General features: G+C 46.9%; 2 protein-coding genes across 7 annotated transcripts in view; both read left to right on the top strand.

Annotated features, from left to right (window-relative positions):
- The window catches only part of ZNF664 (zinc finger protein 664), a 33667-nt gene extending 29083 nt beyond the window's left edge, over positions 1–4584 (top strand). For 3 of the 6 annotated variants that reach the window (XM_030860060.3, XM_030860063.3, XM_030860062.3), the window contains 3 exons: positions 1324–1418; positions 1558–1621; positions 1727–4584. In XM_030860060.3, the coding sequence (XP_030715920.1) occupies positions 2323–3108 (786 nt within the window). In that variant the 5' untranslated portion in view covers positions 1324–1418; positions 1558–1621; positions 1727–2322 and the 3' untranslated portion in view covers positions 3109–4584. The remainder of the gene's footprint in view (positions 1–1323; positions 1419–1557; positions 1622–1726) is intronic. The other 3 variants (XM_030860057.3, XM_030860058.3, XM_060310229.2) reach the window with 1 other exon arrangement.
- Positions 1–12792, top strand: part of RFLNA (refilin A) — a 236653-nt gene that overhangs the window by 28987 nt on the left and 194874 nt on the right. The gene's annotated exons all lie outside the window — the stretch shown is intronic.

Here is a 12792-nt window from a genome sequence, read left to right on the forward strand (position 1 = left end):
TTATCCTTCTCCATGTTTACTTTTATACATCATGTAAAGAAATATTTAAATAATTCATATTCCCCTCTTTTTTTGCACAAAAGGTAGCATGTTTGAGCTATTATTCTATGCCTTGTGTTTTTTTTTTTTTTTTTTTTTTTTTTTTTAGTGAACAGTGTTATCTGGGTTCACTCACATCAGTACATCATGCTCTTCCTCATTCCCTGTTTTCAATGGCTGAGCAGTTGTCCACTGAATGAAGTCCCAGAGTTGATTCAGCCACTCCCCAGTGGACGGGCCTTGGGTTGTTGGCAATGTTGCTGTTACAAGTACTGCCTCAATAAACTGGGCCATCAGTCATTCCTAGTTTGCAGTATATCTTGAGATAGAGCTCTAGAAGTGTGATTACTGGGTCAGAGGATAGATGCATATATACTTTTTCAGACATTGACTATATTTTTTTTGCTGAAATTTTGTTTATCTAGTTGAATTTCATTATTCTAACACTTCCATCTAGAAACAGTGCAATTTATTTTGCAGTTTTAATGTTGAAGAAATCTCAATCCCTCATGTACCCTGTCTTTATTTATATAAAACATATTATGGAGAGTGTTATTTTAAGATCTGTTAATTTCATTAATTAATTGAAGTATCACTTACTGAGTATAAAGAACAGGGCATGAAAAGGTGGCTAAGGCATCCTAAACCTCAAAAGATTTCAGATTGAATATTTTGGAATTTTCTTCTGTTTCCTCTCCTTCTGCTTGGTATATATTTTGTCCCATGTTGGTTATCAAAAGCCTGGTAACAAGGCACTGGAAAATGTACCTTTATCTGCTGTAGCAGAAGAAAGCAGGCCACGTCTGCAGGAGAGAGGCGGTGTCATAAAGTGCTCTGGAGATGCGTTCAACAAATGCTAACTGAAACACCTCCCCACCTCCCCTTTGCCAGGATGTAACAGCGAGCAACAGACAGAGTTCTTCCCTCCTGGCATTTATAGTCTAGTACGGGACACAGAACAAGAAGCAAGGAACAATAAGATAATTACAGGTTCTCTGCGCTTTGAAGGAATCAAATAAGAGGTTAAAATAGAGCCTTAGCCAGGGGCCTTCTTTACGTAGGGGAGAGGCGGCTCACACACCAAGCCACGCGTGAGGTCGGGGAGCTCGGGGGCAAGGCCATGCAGGTTTTTAGGTTAAGGATTTGGATTTTAAGTACATCAGGAAACCATGGAGGACAGTTAAGCAAGGGAATGACATTTGATGTCATTTGATGATGACATTTGATGCTGTCATATATTTATTCTTTCTGTGGATTGGGAGGTGACTCGATACTATGTTTCAGCTCCAGAAGCAACATTTTCCCTTCTGAAGTTCCAAGTGGAGTGCGTTTTCCTTCGTGTGCCTTTTATGCAGGACAGCTGCTTCTCATACTCACATGTAGGTCTTCTGAGGATTTCTTTTCTTTTTCAATAGTATTCCCTTGATGTTGCTCAGATAATTACAGTAAGTGGTTGTAATTGGATTATGTACTTGGGCTATGAACAGGAGCATGATATCTACAAATTCTCTTCTTCAGACCTGCAAATCCAAGAGACACGTCTCTCTGGAAGATAAGAGCTCCTTCCTCAAGATCAAAAAAGGTCTGTGTTACTGCTGTCACGTTTATAAAATTAATTATGGAATCCATAGCAATTTTCTGGACAAGAAAGGCATTTTCAGTGTAAGTATTTATGTTTCTGTTATAGGAGACTGCCGGAGTGACACCTGCGTAGGGAATCCTCACCAGGAAGGACTGACACACCTGGACCCAAGGCGCTGGCTTCCCGGGAGGCTCCTGTCTGATGTGCAGGAGGCAGGATGTCATTGTGACTCTGCAAGGGGAGGCTCCTGGTGACCGAGACCAGCACACAGTATCGCACCCTTGGCTACAGGGGACACTGTGCAGACCTTTTCCTGCAACTGAGAAGTACGAGATTATTCTGCAAGAGGAAGATTCCAGGGGCTTAAAAACGCAAAGGTTTCTACCTTGGGAGCCCCTTGGAATGTTGGCAGCTCAGGATCTCAAAGAAAGTTCTGTGTTAACGAGTTACAGAGTCCACGTGGAAGTAAATGTCACTTTCTAATCAATAATAATACCGAGTGAGGAGCACTATGCAGGGAGGAACCTTCCATAGAAAGACAGGCAGGGGAGAGCTTAGGCCGGCCTCGAACCTCCCGAGCAGAGCCAGCCTGAGATAAGCACCAAAATGGCCAAGTGAGAGACTCTGTGAAATAGCAGCCCTGTAACTGTAGTAGTTGTGAGGAAATCTTCTCCGCTAAATCACGATACCAAATAGGAAACATGATCTACAAGTGCCCCATGTGTAGGGAATTCTTCTCTGAGAGAGCAGATCTTTTTATGCATCAGAAAATTCACACTGCTGAGAAGCCCCATAAGTGTGACAAGTGCGACAAGGGTTTCTTTCATCTGTCAGAGCTCCATATCCATTGGAGAGACCACACGGGAGAGAAGGCGTATAAATGTGATGATTGCGGGAAGGACTTTAGCACCACGACAAAGCTCAATAGACACAAGAAGATCCACACGGTGGAGAAGCCCTATAAGTGCTACGAGTGCGGCAAAGCCTTCAACTGGAGCTCACACCTTCAGATTCACATGAGAGTTCACACAGGTGAGAAACCCTATGTCTGTAGTGAGTGCGGAAGGGGCTTTAGCAATAGTTCAAACCTCTGCATGCATCAGAGAGTCCACACCGGAGAGAAGCCCTTTAAATGTGAAGAGTGCGGGAAGGCCTTCAGGCACACTTCTAGCCTCTGCATGCATCAGAGAGTCCACACAGGAGAGAAGCCCTATAAATGCTATGAGTGTGGGAAGGCCTTCAGCCAGAGCTCGAGCCTCTGCATCCATCAGAGAGTGCACACCGGGGAGAAGCCCTATAGATGCTGTGGGTGTGGGAAGGCCTTCAGCCAGAGCTCGAGCCTCTGCATCCATCAGAGAGTGCACACAGGGGAGAAACCTTTCAAATGTGATGAGTGTGGGAAGGCCTTCAGTCAGAGCACCAGCCTCTGCATCCACCAGAGAGTGCACACAAAGGAGAGAAACCATCTCAAAATATCAGTTATATAAAGCGTTTTGCTAAGAGATAAAAATCCTAAAACCCATAAGTGCCACTAGGAAGGAAAACCCTGTAAATACCTACATTGACCCAAGAAATTTTTACAGCAAGCCCCAGCAGAACATTGTTTTCCAAGAGGCACGTGTGAGGTTGATTTTTTGGATTCATGCCAAGTGTGTTCCACAGCTTGACTTTGAATCTGGAATCCCTCCGCGTGTTTGCCCAGGACAGACTGTGAGGTCCCAGTCGTGGGTATGTGTTTCCTGGGATTCTGGCGCGATGCCTCCATAGTTGAAACACTACACAGGAAACCATGATCCTTGCCCAGCCTCCTGAGTCACCTTCTGTCTACACTTTACCTAAAAGTCACCCCAGATACTCCCCCGTTTCGGGAGCTCATGACCGACCTTCTCTTGATCCAAGCATACTGGTGAATGCATTTGAAAACGGCCGGCTCCCGCGAAGTAGTGTTCTGGTATTTCTGAGGTCACCACTCGATTCAGCCTCTACGTATCTGTCCATATATCCCGTTACTTCTGAACTCACTGTACCTGTATATCCTCAAAATACCCACAAATATCCACCCCTTCCTAGATGGCATTAAATTTCATTTTAGATTTTAGGTGACTCATAATTTCCATTTACTTTGTCTGTTGGCGAAATCATTGGCAGACATACATGCCCTTGAACTTTAATTTTGTGAATTCTGCTAATCACTGTGTCTCTATGTTAGTCAGACTTAATTTTCTAGTGGCTACATCACATATTTTTAACTTGAATTTTTTTGGAAATAGCTGAATGTAAATAGGGAGGAAGAAGCAAGCAAAGTTAGAACTCTTCTCCATCCAGAATTGCCCTCTCAGGCTCCTTTGGTAACAAGGGGAGCCCCTTACTAGCTTGGGGAGACCATAGGAGAAGCGGATGGTAGGAGGCCTCACTAATAATAGTCTCTGATTCTGTGATTTTGGGGCAATAATGTGTAGGAGTCCTCGATACCTTTTCATTGAGGATTACATATCAGTTCCTTTGTAGGCATGAACTTTCTTCATTCATTCAACAAGTATTTATTGAACACCTCCTACGTGCCAGGCACTGTGCCAGGTACCGGGAATACCACTGAGTAAGACAGACAAGGGCCCTACTCTCGTGGCGTTGACTTCTGGTGGAGGAGACAGATGATAAGCAAGTAAACAAATAAATAATGTAGTTTGAGGTAGTGATTAAGTGATACGGAGAAAATAACCTAGGGTGAAGATTTAGAGCAGTGGGGGTGGGGCGGGGGGCAGCGGTAGGTAGCGGGCAGGGAGGCCTTTCCGGGGGCAGCACAGGGGCGGCTGCAGGGGGCTCGCGGTCCTGCCGGGGAGCTTCCGGAGCAGGAGGTGGCGGCCGGCGGTGAGGGCAGCGTGCAGCGGGGAGGGGGAGAGATACTGAGCTGCTCAGTATCCTGACATTTATAGGCCTTTTTTTTTTTCTTTTTTTTTTTTTTTCTGGCTAGATTGGTATTAAAAACTCATGTGGAGGAACTCAAGGAATGTTTAGAAGACCAAAAGTCCCCAATGACAACAAAAAGCAACTAATTTTTAACTTTGTTTCCCTTCTCATTCCTATTCTCGTTGATTTCCCACATGTAGTCCTTTTGCTCAGGAAGTCTTTGGGGAAATTAAGGCTCTTTGAAAGCTCTGAAATGGGTGTTCAGGTTAGCGGTCTCTGTCCACTGTCTGAGAGGTTGGAAAATGAACTACCCGAAATAGTCATCGAAATACTGAAACGAAGCTTGATTTTCTCTTCATATTTGAATTAATTTCTTCTGTTTGACTGGAAGGGTTTCTTGTATAACTAAAACCTCAATGCATAAAGGAGATTTAAAAGGAGCACATAACTTACTGGGTGAGCCATGAAACTGGAGGTGGGATTTGGGGGTAAATTTGTTACCATCTGAATTTTGATCCAGACATCTCTGTTAACAAGCCCTTGGGAAGTTGCTTCTCATGTTTCCTCATTTTCGCAAAGAGAGGGCTGGCTTAGTTATTTGATAAAGCCCCTTCCAGGCCTGAATTCCTCGACTACGATTTACTGTAGTGTCTTAACACACTTCCATGTCACAGTAGTGTGGAGCGTTAGAGAAAAGCCTAGACTTTTAGTTGATAGAGAGCCAGTTGAAATATCACCGATAGAATTATAGGTTTAGGAAAAATTGGTTTGATTTGTAGCTGTGTTACTGTTAGGTATGTGAGCTTGGGCAAATTGCTTAATCTTTGAGTCTAGTTTTCTCACTTACAAAATGAGGACATTAGGCTAAATGATTTCTGAGTTTCCAGCTAGTCCTAGAGTTCTATATTTCTACATAGTTGAATTATTTTATCATGCTGTTGCTGGGGAATATGACTAACACTTTTGAAGCTACTAATTTTATGTCGAGCTTTAAAGTCCATAATTGTTATCTTCGGAAAATATTATTTGACCTACAGTATGTCCAAATCAATTTAATAAAATCACTTTATAACAGGGTTCTGTGCTTGACATGTGGTTGTGTGAATTCAGTGGTCAGCGTGTGTGTGTGTGTGTGTGTGGGGTGGCTTGTGCATTATGTCTAGGTGACCATATAATAAAGTGAGGGGGTGATGCTGTTGATACTTAAACAAGGACAATAGGCCTACACTGGGACTGCCCCAGCAAACCAAGTTGCGAGGACCCTCTGGCCCAGGGGTCAAGCAATTGACAAAGGAGTCGTCAGGTCTGGCAGACTGGAGAGAGCCTGCCCTCCTGAGAGGACAGCGCCTGCTCAGTGGTAGCTGTTTGTTTCCATGTGAGATACAGGCTTAAGGGTCCCGCATCATCTGCCCTTTTAAGGAAAAACCAACAATCCAGATCTTTACATAAAATTTAATGATTTTTAAAGGTTGGCAACGAATTCATGTTCCCTGTGTGACCCATTTTCGTCATTTGTATTACCTGCATGGTGCCCACAGGCTTTTCTTTCACTTTGCAAGCTGTGCTCTGGTCCCTGATGGCTGTCTCCCACCCATGCTAAGGCCTGACACTTCTCAGCTAAGCAGTGGTGGCCCAGACCCCGCACACCAGTCTCTGACAGCGGGTGGGTCTGGCGTCCACCTGCCTCTCGGGGCGAGTCTAGGCTCCGCTTCCACAGTTGAGGCGGAAGCCATCCAGACGGCCCTTTCGATGTGAGTGGGGTGGGGCAGAGACCCCACGTGGGTCACACGTGGCTTGAGCTCTCCCACTGGGTCACTCCTGTGCCTGCTAGGAGTTAGGGTGTGAGCGAGAAAAGCCAGGGCCGACTTCACAGTTTCTAAGGGGAGCCCGAGTAAATGGCAGATTGTATCTTTACGGTCTCTTACCTTAAGGAAGAACTCTTTCAAGAAGTCAGCCCAATAGCCTGCAGTGGTCTGCTCTAGAGAAGGTGGGTGCCCAGGCCAGTCGCAGGCCATCTGGAGGAAGCTGTGGGTGTGTCTTTGGTGTTGCGTGAGGCTTGGACACGATGCCTTCCAAGGGACCTTCCACCTCTTGGTTCAGTTATCCCCCCCAGATTTAAAATTATTAAGCGAGTCTTTCTGTGCAACCTGCTGTTATCCTCAGGAATTTGAAAATAATAGGTGAAAGCAAGTATCAGCGGATGGAAAAAGTACTCAATGGTAAAATCAGACCCCGAGGAAGAGATGAGAAAGAGGTTGATACCATTACAGGGCAGGAAGCAAATACAAGTAGCACTGCCGAGTTGGTACATGGATTGAGATAAAGAGAGGTAGGAAACACGAAGGTGATATAGCACTTACTCTGTGACCTTACTCAGTTTCTTCACTTCTCTGAATCTCAGGTTTCTCATCCGTAAGATGGTTTTGAAAATACCTAACCTGTGAGACATTTGAGAAAACTAAGTAAACACACATCAAGTGCCTAGCCTTTAGTAATGCAACAGAAGAATTGTTATTAATCCCAGGTGCCTATGAAGGAAGATGAATCGTGTTATTTGGAGTTCTTTGGTTCTGCTGAGCCCTGTGGGGGGTTAGGACATCTCAGTTTGGGGTGGGACCTGGAGAGGGCTGAACTGTTCCACGTGGTGAGAAAGCGAAGAATTGCAGTCTCCTGGGATAGTCTGAGACAAGAAAATACAGAGTAGACTTGGAAAGGGACCCAGCGGAGTAGAATGGTGTCAGGTTGCACACTTTCCTGTATGAACCCTTAGGACCACAGAATCCCTCCCAAAAGGCTTGGGATGCTTGGTCTGAGTGGCTTTCTTATGGAAACTGGTGGAAGGGCCAGGCGCTGTGTCCAAACTGAAGTGGGCAGAACATGTAAGTACAACACTTTGAGAGACGCCGGGGCCCGGAGAGGGCGGCCCTGAGACGTACGCCCCGAGGACTGCACAGAAATTCTGGGAGAGCTTCCGGCTTCCACAGGCCGGGGTCCCCCAAACCCTACGGGCAGGGAGACCTCTGTGTGTTACCCATTGGTTCCCACTCCTGGTGTGCATAAGGCAGAGTAATTCTGAGGTCAGAAGGACATGAAAACATTAAAAAAGAAAAGTCATTCTCATGTTATATTTTAAAATATTAAGAGGCACACGAGCAATTCCAGAGATTCCGGGGCCTTGTGTTTGTTAAACGTGTCGGCGGAGGTCTCGGAGGAAGGTGACGGTTAGACCAAAGTGCTTTTGTTGTTCAGATGTAGGTATATGCAAATAAAATACGTTTTTAAAGTAAAATAATAGCATGTGTAAGTTGCTCTTGCTGATTTTCAGGTGAATGTATACATTTTGTAGCCGGTTTTGTGTGCACCCTGCCAGTTCTGCTCCCTCAGTGCCACTTCTGAAAATGGGTTCACTCAGACTCCCCCTCCTCCTTTGGAAAATGAAGCTGGCCCTGGCCCAGATCTTCTCTGCATCATGAATTATGGTAGGAGCGCCATGTTTAGAGAGCTTTTAAACCTAGCGTCTGTAGATGGTTTTCAGAGAGGTCCAGAACCTTCTTAAAGTGTATGCAGGGGTTTGTGTATCTGTGGGTGTAGACATTTTTCTAGGAAGGCGGGCTTTCCTATTTATTTTGGGACTCTAATGGATAAAGAACACTGATTGAGCCACACTGTTATTCATTGTGTAGGGACCTTGGGCAAAGGGGCATCTAAGAGGTCAGAACAGTGGTGGGTCACTGGGACAAACAGAGAGCAATGGTGTAATGAATGGAAAAAAAGTAACCTCGTGCTGTGCCGTGAAGAAAGAAGAGGCTGTTGGCATAACATGAAAGCTGCGTGTGCATGTGCTGTTACCCTGGGCTCAGTGCAAAGCCGTGTTACAGTATAACGTAATGTGCTCAAGAGAGGAGTCCTGTGAGCAGTGTGAGAGAGTTTGTGTGGGTGAGAGCAGCTGGCTGGAGGTGGGAAGAGTCGGCTCCATGCACGGAAAGTGCTGGAGCCACAACTGAGTCCGGCTCTCAGTTGCAGGGAAGGCAATTCTTGCTGTAAAACTGGAGCAAGTTCCCCAGTGCCTGTGTGGGTTGTGTTTAGATTCTCAAATAAACCTATTCACATCACTTGGTGTCGTGTCCTTCTGTGTTTAATTTCTGTGTCCACTCCACTTGCTTGGCATACAAAATTAAGGAGATATCTCCTTATTAATGGTTAAATCAACCACCTTGAGCCTTCATCCGGTCTGTCCCCAAAATATCCTTTTTACCCTGGCGTTCCTCTGCCCCTGCATGCCCCCCTTCTCCCTTTCTGAGATAAACTCAAGACCCACAGGGACTTAGTCCAGAGGGTAAGTCCGGCCTCTAATGTCCTGTGGGGAAGGAGCTGGAGATTTCAGCTGATGACAAGCAGGCCACACAGTGTCACTGTTGACAGCAGGTCATGTTTGGAGAGGAATGAATTCTCTACGTGTTGCATGCAAAGACAGCTCACTCGATCCAGTAAACATCAGGAAAAGAAATAAAAAGAAGTATAAGATGGCAGGAGTGAATGTAAACATAGCATTCATCATAGTAAACGTGAATGGGTTAAATTCTGCTGTTTACGGACATTTTCAAGTTGAATGATAAACTTCACCACAAATATGTGTACACGTTGATTACAAGAGACCACCTGCAATACAGAGGTGACACAAAAGGTTGAAAATAAGGGAATGGAAAAACATACCAGGAAAATGCTAACAGACAGAAAGCCAGTGGTGGCAGCCTTGCCAATGAAAATAGAACGCAAGGTAAAAAGCATCAACTTATCAGAGGAATAATTTGTCAAGGTAAATGGTTGTGTACATCTGTCCGGCTAAAAACATAGCTTTGAAAGATACAGTTTATGTTTTTAGAGGTACAAGGAGAAATTAACTCCCAACCACAACAGAATATGTTAATCCTCCTCTCTCAGAAATCTGCAAATCAACTAGACAAAGAAAAATCAACCAGCACTGTTAACAAACTTGATCTGTCAGCTGTCTATGAACTCTGTGCCAACAAACCCTCTTGGAGCATTCATAAAAACTGACCATGTTTCATGCCAGAAAGAAAATCTCACCAGATTTCAAAATGCATAAATCCCACAGGCCACATTCTCTGCCTATAACATCATACGTATCAAAGTTGCTGAGAAAGAGACAAAAATCCTATCCACTTGGAGATTTAAAAACAGAACAAGCAAAGCATCCCCTTTCCCTCAAGTTGACAGCTAGAGAGGAGATCAAGACCAGTAAAACTGTTCAGAGATGAATGGCAGTGATGGTATCACGTAACACATCTCGGATGAGACCAAAATGAGTAAAAATTTTCATAGACTTAAATTCATCTATTAGATAAGGACTGTTAAAAGTAAACCAAGCCTTTGAACTTACATGCTTGATCTTCATCAAGACCATTATATGTTCTTTTCCTCTCACCTATCATTGCGCTGAGTCATTTTGAAAAATAAGGATAACACACAACATGTAGCACCGTTAGGTCCCCGGGCAGAGGGCGTGGGGCCCCTGGGTCCTGGGGAGTCACCCTTAGGTAAGGTTGCCTGATAAAGTGCAGAATGCCCCGTCACATTTGAATTTCAGATATCTGACCTACTGATGCTAAAACCTATTCATCGTTTATTCATTGTTAATCTGAAGTTCGCATCTAGCCGAGTGCCGTGTGTTTTTTTCATTTGCCAAGCCTGGCACACCTGCCGGAGGGAAGGATGAGAAGGGGTTCTAGCGTTCAGGGAAGGGGTGTCATAGGGGGAGTGCAGGAGACCCTCATTGGGGTGGGTGGGGAGCCCTTTGGGCTGCACAGGGAGCAGGGAGGCCATGCTGGTTTCTAAAGAGAGGTTGCACGCCCTGGTGACATGCTCCCCAGGGAGCGGGGAGAGGGAAGAAGGGCCTGGGTTCACAAGAACAATCAGACCTAGGGCTTCTGGGCACCTGCACCTTGGGAAAAGACTCTGTGAGGCTCAAGAATCAAGGCCAGGGCCACCCCGGGCCACGTGGACCACTTTCCCCAGGGTAGACACACGGAACTGGACCGACTTGGGGCCTACCATCTACGCCAAGGTCGACTCTCGTCCCGGCACTGCCCTGAGGTGACGGGACGCGCGGCAAGAGCCGTAGGCTGCAGAGCCCGCCGGGCTACAGCTCTTGGGGGGTGGTCTGGGTTTTCCGGGATTCTCTTAAGTCTTAGCGGTTTGGAATTATTCAAAGGGGGATGAGGCGGAAATCCTAAGAGGCAGATGCTACTAGGCTTTACGTGCCCTGTAGATGCTCAATTGATACTGCTCACGCTGTAGGGTTCCCCTGGATCTAGTCACGTACCAACAAAATACCATCTGTGCTGTGCTCAGAGCTACATAAGTGAGGAGAATCAGCGGGGCCAGAGGGCGGGGGTACCCAAACACCCTGGATTCAGGGTCCCTCCAGCGTGTCTAAGTGTGACCTCAAAAAAGTTTATTCACCTCCAAGCTTCAGTCTCCTCATCTGTAAAACAGAACTTATGACTGAGAGTCTGTCCCTTATAGGATGGTCCAGGCCTCAGCTCAGTGCCTGGCACAGAGTGGGTGCCCACCGTGTCGAGGGGGCAGCGGTCCCTGGTGGTGTTTAGATCTTGCAGAAAGGATGGCACTGCCCGTCAGAGCTGGGCTGAGCCAGTGCCGGGTCTGGCGCCCCTGGCTGTGCCTGGAAGCGGTGGTGGCGGTGGTGGCACTGGGCAGAATGTAGAGAAACCTGGCAAATGAAGCTCCAGTGCTCCTGGTTCTGGGGCCTGTGGAGTCAGACTGGAACCAGCTCTCCTGGGTGTCCAGCTTGCAGATGGCAGATCACGGGACTTTGCAGCCTTCCTAATCCCCCGAGCCTGTCCCTGTAGAAAGTCTCTTGCTATACATCTGTCTCTATTCCGTTGGCTCTGTTTCTCTGGAGAGCCCTGGCTAATGCAGCCCCTAATTTGTTTGGTGCTTGGAGTAAGAGTACAAATGGGGACCCACACCCCATGTGTCTGTTCCTTTAAAAGTTAGAAATCAAGCTAACGAAGTGTTCGCTGAAATATATTCTCTTCTCCTACTGAAAGCCCGCTCAGCCTTGGAGTTCCATGCTGGCCGTGGTGGGCCAGGAGGGAGGACACCCCAGCCCGCGGTCCAAGTGCTGTCCATCCCCTACCTCCACCCCGGAGCTGCCCCCCTTGTGGGTCTTTGGGCTGGGGTATCTCGAGCAGCAGCTCGCTTGGAGGGGGGCGCACAGGAAGAAAGGCTCCCGTAGACCCTGAGAGCAGGCCTGGGCTGTTTGGGAAGGAACATCCGGTGGGGGTGTGTGTGTGGATATTTGGAGCACGGTGTAGAGGCAAGGCTCCAGGTGGGCACATCCCCGTGGCCCCCGAGAGGGTCTGAGAGGGGCCCTCTGAAGCATGGGGCCCAGGGCAGGGGCCCCCCCTGACCAGGTCCAAGGGCCGTCCAGACCATGCACCTGCAGAGATTGAGTTATCGACAGCATCAGGTGAGACCAGCCCAACGGAAATTTCTGCCCCGTGTGAATAAACAAAACTAGTACTTACAGGACAGTCATTCTGAGGAGGGGAAGGACCAGAAACCAGAGCCTGTGAACTCCAGCCTTCAGTCACGCATTAGGGCATTTGCCAGTCGGTATTCTCAGGTCTTTTCCCGATTTCCCCCGTGCTCTGATCTCACGTCGGCCGAGGTGCTGACCTGACGCAGACCGAGTGTGAATAGCTCTTTCCAGCATTAAGAGTTTCCATCTCAGCGGAAGTGCTAATCAAGATCCTCAGGAGATCCTTGGGCTTCGAGATGCCTGGGAAACACAGATTGTGGTCAACCTCGCGTGCCCAGCGCAGGGTGTCCTTGGAGGCTCGAGAGGCCGCTGTCATCAGGGACCCCGGCAGCGAAATGGCTTGTGATCCTCATCAGCTCTGTAGCATCTCCTGGGGTGTCTTCTCCCTTCTTTTTCTCACACTCTCAGAGGACAGGCACAGAATAGCGTACACGTCCCCCAGAGTCCTCTGGCCCCTCTGATAACTGCCTCTGAGTAGCGACACAATTTTAATACGCAGACTGATGGGGTGAAGCAATCGCTCGGATAACCCCCGCGAATATGGAATAATAAAATAGATAGGTTGCTTTGGAATTAATTATATTTCATTTGCCTTCATGATTTAGTTTTGAATAATATAATCAAATTAGCTGACATTCCTTGAGCAAATGCAAGTTATGTAGGTGATTGGGAAAGAGCC

The sequence above is a fragment of the Globicephala melas genome, chromosome 13 (genome assembly GCF_963455315.2).
Source record: "Globicephala melas chromosome 13, mGloMel1.2, whole genome shotgun sequence".
Classification (NCBI taxonomy): Eukaryota; Metazoa; Chordata; class Mammalia; order Artiodactyla; family Delphinidae; genus Globicephala; species Globicephala melas.